General features: G+C 35.5%; 2 protein-coding genes across 3 annotated transcripts in view; both read left to right on the top strand.

The window, feature by feature from the left end:
• Nucleotides 1-10,898, top strand: part of LOC133868425 (F-box/FBD/LRR-repeat protein At1g51370-like) — a 69,047-nt gene that overhangs the window by 54,030 nt on the left and 4,119 nt on the right. The gene's annotated exons all lie outside the window — the stretch shown is intronic.
• On the top strand, nt 6,699-9,109 carry LOC133868432 (uncharacterized). Its single transcript, XM_062305333.1, has 2 exons — nt 6,699-7,749; nt 8,750-9,109. Coding segments are annotated over exons 1-2 (1,008 nt in total). The 5' UTR covers nt 6,699-6,742; the 3' UTR covers nt 8,751-9,109.

Genomic DNA, 10,898 nt, shown 5'->3' with positions numbered 1-10,898 from the left:
AAGGCTTCTGCATTGATCATTAGCATGCATCCAAATATGGTGTCAAAATTTATGGGTTGATGAGTTATCTTCCAGGATCAATTCCATATGAGTTTAAGGAATAGAACGTGGCCCTATTGACATGCTTGAATATGAGAGTTTTCAAGGATAATATTGATGCCTAACCTATTAAGAATATAATAGATAGTGGCAAAGCACAGAAGTCTGTTTGAAACATAAATGTATAGTCCAGATCTGAACATTGTCAAATGCATGCATAAAATGTTTGTGGTCTATAGGTGCAAAATTGCATTTTGATGAGCATATAGAGAAGACCAATCGATGATGTACCTATTAGAGTAATATAAGTAAGGAAGGGCAATCTTTTGGTCTCGTTTTGGTCTGTCTTGGGTTATGCCTCTAAGAGTCCTTGACTTGTTTGCGTGTTGGTGGACGGCTGGTAGGCCGAGGAGTGCTATTATTTGGAAGATGGTGCCGACATGCATTCTCTGGTGTGTTTGGAAGGAAAGAAATGATAGGTGTTTTGAGGACTTGGAGAGATCCTTGGAGGAAATTTTAGCTTCTTTTTTTCATACATTGTATCTTTGGACGGTGGCTTTTGTGTCACCGTTGTCGTTTACCTTTGATGAATTTCTTGTTCGTTTTTCACTTTCTAGCTAGGTGCGTTCTCTTGTATACTGCCGGTGTATTGAGGGGCGCCTTACGCTTTTAATAAGACCAACTTATTACTTATCAAAAAAAAAGTAAGGAAGGGCAATCTTGTATTTTTGCATCGTTGGGTGTATGTGTGTACACACCTATATAGAAGCCAGCTACCCTAAGGTTGTACTTTCACAATCTTTTCATACTCTGTTTATCTTATCTGGCAAAACCTCATAGTATCAGAGAATGGTTCATTTCTTTGTTTTTTGGTTTCTATATTCCACACGTGTTTGTGTGTTTAAGGCTTGGAAAGAGGTGTTAAGTCTTACATTGGTCACATGTGGACTTTGGTATAGGTTTATGTACTTGTTGGGCCTACCCTCCCTTTGGCTTAAGCTTTTAGTTTGGACACATTATACCTAGATGGACTGTCACTTTATCCGAGATATGGTTATGTGAACACAAGTTTTTACTTGATAACATTTTGATTGGTTAGGAGATGTATTCATAGAGATTCCGAGTAAGGATATCTTTTTATATGTGTGTGTGTGTGTGTAATAAGCTAGGGATAATAGACATCTATGCTCTATATTGAGGGGAAGTGTTGAGTTTTATATGTGGAATGGCAATCTTGTAATTTTACATCATTAATAAAATGCATAAATAGAGAAGCCAGTCACTCTAGCATTGTTCTCTCACAATCTTTTCATGTTCTCTCTTTCTTTTTTGCCGTCAACACCATAGGATCATTCATGATTAATGTGAATATGCAAATGTCATATAATTGTTTATTTTTATTTTTTTTTATGAGTAATAAACTGGTCTTATTTTTTTGATAAGTAAATGAAATTTTATAAAAAGCATAAGGTGCCCCTCCAAGTACACTGGAAGTATACACAAGGAAACACCTAGGAAGACAAAGAAAAACGAACAAGAAAATCAGAGAAACTAATAGACACGGGTGACAAAAAAGCCTCCGTCCAAAGATACAACATAAGAAAAAAACGAAGCAACAATATCTTCCATGGAATTCTCCAAGTCTTCAAAATACCTAATATCTCTCTCCTTCCAAACACACCAAAGAATGCAAATAGGCACCATCTTCCAAATTGCAGCACTCCTTGACCTACCTGCCTTCGACCAACATGCAAATAAATCTACAACTCTCCAACGCATAACCCAAGACAGACCAAACCGAGAAAAGACATGATTCCACAAAGTAGAAGCCACATCACAATGAAGAAGGTGGTCTACAGTTTCCCCATCTCTTTTGCACAAATAGCATTTATCCACAATGATGATCTTTCGCTTCCTGAGATTATCCGTTGTAAGAGTCTTTCCAAGGGCTGCCAACCACGCGAAGAAAGCCGCCATCGGAGGCGCCTGAGTCCTCCACACACTCTTTCGAGGGAAATGACTACTATCACCGCCGGCCAAGGAGCTGAAATAGGACTTCACCTTGAACACCCCTTTCTTAGAAGGGACCCACCTAAGCCTATCAGAACGATCTGTACTCACTGTGGCTAAATGCAACACATGAAAGAAAGATGCAAATACACCCATTTCCCAGTCATGCGCCTCCCTAACAAAGCTCACATTCCATTGGATAGATCCGTCCAAAAACTCCATATTATCCGCAACAGAAGCATCCTTCATCCGAGCAATACCAAACAGATCAGGAAAAGCTTCCTTCAACACCCTATCCCCGCACCACAGATCATGCCAAAATTTTGTCCTAGCCCCATCCCCCACTTCCAATCTAGAGAGACCAGAAAAACTCCCCCACCATTTCCTGATATTCTTCCACAGCCCCACCCCATGAGCACACAGGCTCGCGGGAACACCACCCACCCCACAAACTACCAAACTTGGCATCCACGAAAGCAGAGCATCAGAAACCAATGTCTCGGAAGAATCTGGCAACCATCTAATTGCATAAGTTTTTAGTGCCTCCCTAATTACAGTACCATTGATCCATTCTTCCTTTTGATTTGATAGTGATCTGTAAACAAAAGTTGTAATACTCTTAGAAACTCGTTATTGAATTTCAAGGTTGGCGATATCTTTACTAGAGTGTTGCTAAGGGTACTACAACTCTTTTACAAACTGACGTAGTAGTTTATGCGACACTTACAAAGTATTTTTATTTTTTAAATATGGGGAAAGGGGAAAAGAGGAGAATTACAATGGGGGTCTTTACCGCTCTTAATCCTAAGAGAGGCAAGGAATAAATTTTTTTTGAGAATGCTTCCAAACAACAAGTAGGAAGCGACACATTTAACAACTAAGTGTGCCCGAGAATTGTCACATATAGAGACCTTAGAAGCGGTCTAGTCTTTGAAGAGGTTGAGCTATTGGTGGTAGTAAGCTAACAAGGGAGAACTCGGGCAGTCCAAGAAAAGGTGTTAATGACCAAAATAGAGAGCAATGAGTCACCTTCGACTAAGAAGGAGGAGCAGCCAAAAGACAGTGCAAGTCGAACGGGAAGAAGAGCAGCAGTGGCCTACCCCACCGAGGCTTTCGAGGGAGGACGTTTCTGCGTACGAGCTGCCACGTTAGCCACTAAATAATTAAATTTGATTGTAGTTGATGTGGCAGTGCCACTTGGGCTGTTACATCAGTTTTTAAATGAGTTATAATAAAACTGTAATACCCTAAATATTTTCCCTTTGACTAAAATTGATGATTTTTTGACCATATTTATTCCGATGATGAATACACTATATATATATATAGACATACACACGCATGTTTGGAGGCCTAAATTTGGTCACTGAATTTATTTATTTCAACTTCACTCTTTCACAAATTCAGTTTGAAGTGAGAAACTTTTTATTAAGCATATTAGGAATGATCAATGATGGTAATCCAATATTAATGATACAAATAAGAGATGTGTACATGCAAGAAATAAACAAATGTAAGTATATATATACTTCAAATAATATTAAGTCAACACGAAGTTGACATCTCGTCGCGGCTAACGACATTAGAAAAAGAAACCTTTTTTGATAGAGTATGTGTTAAGGCGTTATATATATAAAATCATTCAATCAATCTAGAATAGAAAAATAAATACAAAATAAAAATGAATGAGGAAAAAGATAATAAGACAAATAAAGCATATTAACAAGACTATTCTTAGAGAAGCAAAAGAACCAGAAAAGTGATCAAGTGTTTGGAAATTATATATTATTGTTAATCACATAAATAGACTAATTAACTAACAAGTACAATGTCAAATAGAATACTCCAATATTTCAATCTCAATGAAAAAGAGAATCTACTATTAAGTTGAAAATTATTATCATATATATGAGCAAATGAGGAACTTGATTTCTGCCATTGTTGGCTTCTAAAATGTTGAAGGAAGCCATAATTACTTAGTGTTCAAATGCTTCTTGCAAAGTTGATTTTGGTGCATGCAAACCATGTATATGATGAATATTCCATATATATACCTGATCTTGCAACTGTTAAGAGTGTAATATACCAACTTTTTTAGTTTTTATTTTTAATTTTTCTTCCGTGGAGTACTATAAATATTATGCAATGTTAACCCCTCAAAATAGATAGAGGAAATATGGTTGCTGGCAACAAAGTTGGTGCAATACATCTTCTCATTTTGTGTAGTAAGCTCTTACTCCTATTCAATTTTTGTGATCTCGATTTATCTTCTCTTTTTGGTTTAGCTTGTTCTATTATCTCTATTGATTTTTTTGTTTGATAATCTAGTGTCCATATATGGATGACAAGATGTGTCTCATCCCACGAAATGCAAACTTTTGCATGCAAAAAATTCTAAGAAAATGTTTGACGTCCTCCAGTTTTTACTACGACTCTTTACAAACTAATGTAGTAATCTGCGCGACACTGTCACGTTAGCCATAATCAAATTTAATTATTTAGTGGCTAACGTGATCATAAGCATCACATGAACTTACAAACTTACTTTCTCAAATGTTGTGTTGTGTTGATGATTTTGATGAGCAGGTGCAATTCTACTGAGCGTGAATCCAATAACTGTGAAGGCAATAGTATGCCCTAATGTATGCATGGACTATGTAGGGTATATGATCTACCCATCTTCGGGCAGTAAGCAACTCACTCCGCCGTGCAATTGCTGCTATGCTCCAAAGGGTTGCACCATTTACTATGCTTCTAGAACTCCAATCTGTACTGGCACTGGGGTTTGAATAGTTGAAGGGGTCGATGGACATGATCCGATGTTAAACATGTTTGCTGGAAGTCATGTTTGGTTTGCAACATAAAGTTGTCTGTGTTGTTACATAGAGACAAAGATCATTGCACTGTCGTATTATCTTTTTGTATTTGTATTTCCTATATGAACCAACCCTTTAGTGGTTTGTATGTTGTTTGATAAAGTTTTAGCCTTTTGTGCATTCATGTTAATTCAATGTGTTTTTTTTTTTTTTTTCTTTTTAATCTTCTTGTTGTCTCAATTTCTCTAAAACTCAGGCTCAAGATTGTTTGAGCACATTATGTTAAGTCACCAATGAGTGAGGCCCAACATGTGAAGTATTTAGTTGAAATGAAAGATAAATTGTAGAGTTCAAGTTAAAACTCAAAATTTCTACTCTGATATCATGTTAAATCACTAGTTGACTCAAAAGCTTAAACTGATAGAAAATAGTGAATTTAATTATTTAAGTAATATTTTAACATACTTTCCAACAAAGGTCTAACCTATTAGAAACTTGAACATGAAATATGAAACTTGTTAGAACTTAGATCCTAAAAGTTCATAAGTGTTGCAAATTCTTTGTCATAAAAATGAATAGGGAGAATTAATTTGCTGAAATCATTATATTATTATAATATAATATAATGATCGATTGTTTCATCCGGTTCTTTTCTTGGGTTTGTTACACCACTCGAATTAAAACACCAAATGACTATATTCTGATTTTTTTTTTCTTTTAAGAAAAACTTTAGTATTGAAATAGAAAGTACATAAAGGTCTCAATTGGGGAAAAAACCTAGCGCTTCTTTAATAATTATAACACACTATAGCCTAAAGAAAATAATTTATGAGAAACAAACACAATTAACAAATTTCAACACCTTTTTTTTTTTTTTTTTTTTTTTTTTTTTTTTTTTTTTCTATCGTGTATATATATAATGTAAAAAAGGTGTTGAACTTTGTTTATTGAGTTTGTTACGCCCCTAGAAGTATAACACCAAATTATTGTTGTGCATGCAGGCTATAATTTAGATTAAATTATGGACTAAAAAAGAATTATGAGAATCAAATTACCAAATTGAGTTACCATGTTTGGATATATTTGTACTGCAAAATAAATATACAAATAATTTATTTTTCATTTTGGAAAATAACAGTATTTTTTCCTAACTCAAGTGGAATAAGTATAGAGAGAATTACATACTCTATTTTGTTTCTATTTTTCAGTATTAGATTATTTAGATCCGTTTGGGTTTGCGATTTCAAAAAATGTGATTTAAAAATAACGATTTAAAAATGTGCGATTTAAAAAAGTGATTTTTTAAAACACAGTTAAACGTTTAGTAAAATCGTAGTTTATCCTTTAAAATCGCAAATTAGCATTTAAAATTCTGCTTTTTCAAATCGCAATTTTTTAAAAACGCAATTCTCAAACGATTCATTTTCTGCGATGAGATTTCGTAGACAAAAATTATGATTTTAGACCAAATCGCAGAAAATTAATCGTTTGAGAATTGCGTTTTTAAAAAATTGCGATTTCAAACACACCCTTTAACGTACGGTATCATTTGGATCAAATCAGGGACCTAAAAATGAATAGGGAGAATCAATTTGCCGAAATCGTTATATTATTATAATATAATATAATGATCTATTATTTCATTTAAGAGAAAAATATATATATTATTTGTTTGAAAAAAAAACAATTTTCAAATTAACTCACCGCCAAAAATAAGTTCTTCCTGAATCAGCATTCAATCGACGTCGTTTATGATGCCGTAGCAATCTGATATAATTTTCTATTATTATTTTATTTTGACATCAATTAGGTATAAATTGGATGATATTCATATTTAGGGTAAAAAAGAAAAGAGGAGCTCTTGGAGGACGAAAGAAATGTTCCGCAGTTGTGGACGGCGTCATTTCGGGTTCAATCTGGGTAGAGGAATGAGAAAAATTCTTTGGATTCTCCATTCGTTGAGGAGGAAGCGGAAGTTGATGAGGAAGAGGAGGGCTGTGGATGGCGGCGACCTTCCACTGGAAGTAGGGGTCGCTGGTATTGAGGGTGCGGGCAATGATTTGCCCGCAGCGGAACCTGTTCCGGCAGAACCGGTCGCTTCCGGCGACGATCTGTCTCTGTCGGCTGAGGAAGTACGCCCGATTGAGGGTGCCGGCAATGATGTTCCTGCAGCGGAACCTGTCGGCGAACTTCCACTGGAAGCAGGGGTTGCTGGTATTGAGGGTGCGGGAGATGATTTGCCTATTCCGGCCAGTTCGGACACTGCCACGGCCAGTTCAGACACTGCCACGGCCAGTTCGGACACTGCCACGGCCAGTTCGGACACTGCCACGGCCAGTTCGGACACTGCCACGGCCAGTTCGGACACTGCCACGGCCAGTTCGGTCACTGCCACGGCCAGTTCGGACACTGCCACGGCCAGTTCGGACACTGCCACGGCCAGTTCGGACACTGCCACGGCCAGTTCGGTCACTGCCACGGCCAGTTCGGACACTGCCAGCGACAACGTTAGTGCTGAAAGTGGATTGGCCAGCGACGACATTGGTGCTGGAAGTTATGTGGCCAGCGACGACATTGGTGCTGGAAGTTATGCTCTTCCTATGGAACAAGTTTCGGGGGCATTGAGTTCGTCAGATTGTGAAACTTTTAGAGTCACATCCCTTGATGAAGTTAAGGAGTTGGAGTCAAAATTGAAGGATTCGCATAAGCCTTGGAAGGTTTTTTTTGCAAGTTCTCTTAATGTGGAAGAAAAAGATTCTATTGTTTCCTATTGCCAATTTGAGAATCTGCAGTATGAAGAGATTGGTGAGGCAAATCTGGAGGAGAACTCGGATGCAGAGATTAAGATCTTGGTGGAGGAGGATGAGTCTACAGCTTCTAACTAGTATGTGCCCTACTTTTGTTGACTAATGTGCTTGATGATATTTCGGTGTTTTAGATTTTATATTGGATACTGGTTTGTCAATAATTGTCATTTTTTAAATGGTTATCTGAATTGTTTTATCCTGTTGTATTTTTGTTTTAAAAGAATGTGTGATGTTGATCATGACAAGAACAAGATAATTAGTAATTTACTTTGATCAGATGTACTGTGGTTGTTGGGTGTGTTTGTTTCTCTTGTTAAAATACCTTGATTAATTTTCTTTCTTCTTCTTCAATTCAATGTTTGGTATGACGGTTTTGATCTACTGCTGAGAATATGCAAAAAGAATTAAGTACTAGCCTTGAATCTAAAATTTGGTTGGTGAGTTTCTGATTTTTAAGATTCTTGTGGGTGGTTTATTTTACTAAAGTTATGAGTGTTGTTGATCCAAATCACTTTGGATGGTAGAATGAGAGGTTGTCTTTCCAGTTTGCAAGTAGCTGGTAATTTGGATATTATGTAAGACCTTCTAGCAGTATTTTAAATATATCAATTCAGCTGTAGTGATCTCTCCCTCTTTGCTTGAAAATGTTTTCTGTCATCTTATGTATATCATACTTTTGTCTTTTGTTCTTATAAAGCTCACCTGGCATGCATAACCAGTTAAGTTGAAGTAAATATGGGCTACATTTAAAATTAGCAAGATGAATTTTACTAAGTTGATAGAAGTTGGCTGAATCAAACAATGTGTGTGGCTGTTGATAGGGAGTCGGATGAGCTGGCAACCCCAGGCCATTTTCTATTATGTTTATTTATGGGTTGGGAAGATCTGATTGCTAGTGGATGTAATATGTTGCATGTTAATGTTAATGGGGGCTTACTTGCTTTGATTGTTAAGCACCTAGGGGGCGTTTGATGATGATTTACTAGAGCAGTAGTCTCATTTTGGATAAGGGATCATGGTCCTTTCTAAGTCTAACATGAACCTTTTTTTTTTTTTGTTCCCTGTTTGTTGTTGCAGGCTAGGTCTCATTCACGGCAATGCATCCTTTGATCGACTTTTGAGATTGCCATGTACAGTTTCTCCTATCATTTTACTTGCATAGTCCTATACTTGTATTTTCTTGAACTAAAAATAGAAGGGGTGTTATAAAACAAACAACCCTCCTTTGGAGATTGAATGGTGTCATCTTTCTTTTATGTTTTCTTTTTTGGGTTCATGAAGACGGCAAAGCGATTTGTAAGACGTTGATGTTTTGGACACACGAACGCTGTCAGACACTATTTTAGTGTGAGAGGAAGTGTTTCTTGAATAGAAAAACAGACAATGTGTTAGAGATTAAGGTTGAGGATTGAAAATCATACATCTGAAATTGTAATCTTTGTGTTCTTGGAGGTTCAGGTTCTTTGAAATACCTTACCATCAATTTCCATTCTTTTACTGAATTACATTCATAATCCATATTTTTCATTACCCAAATCACACAAATAAACCAAAAATATACAACATCGTTACACTGATCCTGCAATTGCAATGTAATCTCCTATGTACTCCACAAATTCTGGTAGTTGGTTTTATTTGTATGCAATCTTTATTGTTTTAATTTGTGACAAAAAATATGCACCTCCAAGATACTCTGTTGCCTCATAGGGAGGCTCCTTTCCACCATTTTGCTTCCTTTAGAACTTTTGAGATTTTTAACTTACTCTTTCTTGACAAAGGGGAGTAGCAATAGATCCCAGATTGTTAAATTTCAGGCTCGTGATGATGTTTTAAGGGCTATTAAAAAACAAACTTGCTACTTCGGCTTTGTGACATATTTGTGGAATGTAGCATTAGTCTTGATATAATATAATGGACTTAGGGAACACAATCATAATTGGCCCAGGAAGCATAGGCCAAGCAATATTTGGAAGTCCAAAGTTTGTACGGGCAGGCTTATATCATATAGAACTTTTGAGAGAATGAGTCTATTAGGGGCACACAACTAAAGGGGGTTTAAATGGGTTAGGGTTGTTTGCAATAGTCTCAAGAATTAGGGTTGTAAGACTCCAAAATAAGCTTGGATTTCAATTAATGAAAAATTGGATATTTTTGATGAAAATACCCCGATAAAGTCGGCCAGCATTAAGGAGACTTTAAAATTCTACTTTTCAATTTTATATTAAAACCAAAAATCATGCTAACACCTTGCCAAAACATGGTAAAAATGCATACGATAAAAATTTAATGAGAATTATGCACTAAGGTTCCTTTTTTTTTTTTTTTTTTTTGGCATCAAATGTTTTCTGATATATATATATATATATATATATATATATATATATATATATATATATATATATTTTATATTTTTCGGTGTTTGGTGCGATCGAAAATAATAGTTTAACCAAAAATATTTTTGGAAAATAATTTCTATTTTTAAATTTTGTAAATCATTTTTCGAGTTTGAGTTTTTCTCAAACAGTCAGACCACTACGAAGCCAACATCGGACTACTGCCAGTCTAATATCCCGAACATTTATTAGGATTAAGTATAGCATCAATAGTCCTCAATGGGTAGCTCAATTAGCTGAGGACCACCCATCATGAAGCGGAGGTCACTAGTTTAAATCCCCCTCCCCCTCTTTGTGTGGACATGTCAAAAAAATAAAAAGTAAAGCACCAATTATTGTTGATAATAAATTAAGACTATATTTAAAAGTAATACAAATTTTTTGCCTTAAACCTAACGTTTGACATTTCAGTACATATGATAAAAATTTAATGAGAATTATGCAATAAGGTTCCTCTTTCTTTTTTTTTTTTCTTTTTTTGGCATCAAATATTTTCTAAATATATATATATATATATATATATATATATATATATATATATATATATATATATATATATATTTTATATATTTTTCGGTGTTTAGTGCGATAGAAAATAATAGTTAAACTGAAAATATTTTCGGTTTAACCAAAAAAGCTTCTTTAGTTTCAAAAAATCATTTCCATTTTTAAATTTTGTAAATCATTTTTTGATTTTTAAATACCCAGACCATTGTTAGACCACCACCAAGCCAGCACTGGGCCACTGCCACTCTAATACCCCGAACATTTATTAAGACACCATACTTGTTTATGTCATTGATGCGGTAACATCAAACAATGTTCTACTTGGG

This window comes from Alnus glutinosa, chromosome 5 (genome assembly GCF_958979055.1).
Source record: "Alnus glutinosa chromosome 5, dhAlnGlut1.1, whole genome shotgun sequence".
NCBI lineage: Eukaryota > Viridiplantae > Streptophyta > Magnoliopsida > Fagales > Betulaceae > Alnus > Alnus glutinosa.
The sequence above is the reverse complement of the archived record's forward strand: the minus strand, read 5'-3'. Positions and strand labels throughout refer to the sequence as shown.

What these genes read in the sequence shown, in the direction of transcription:
- LOC133868432 (XM_062305333.1), top strand. Translation starts at nt 6,743, where the DNA reads ATGTTCCGCAGTTGTGGACGGCGTCATTTCGGGTTCAATCTGGGTAGA.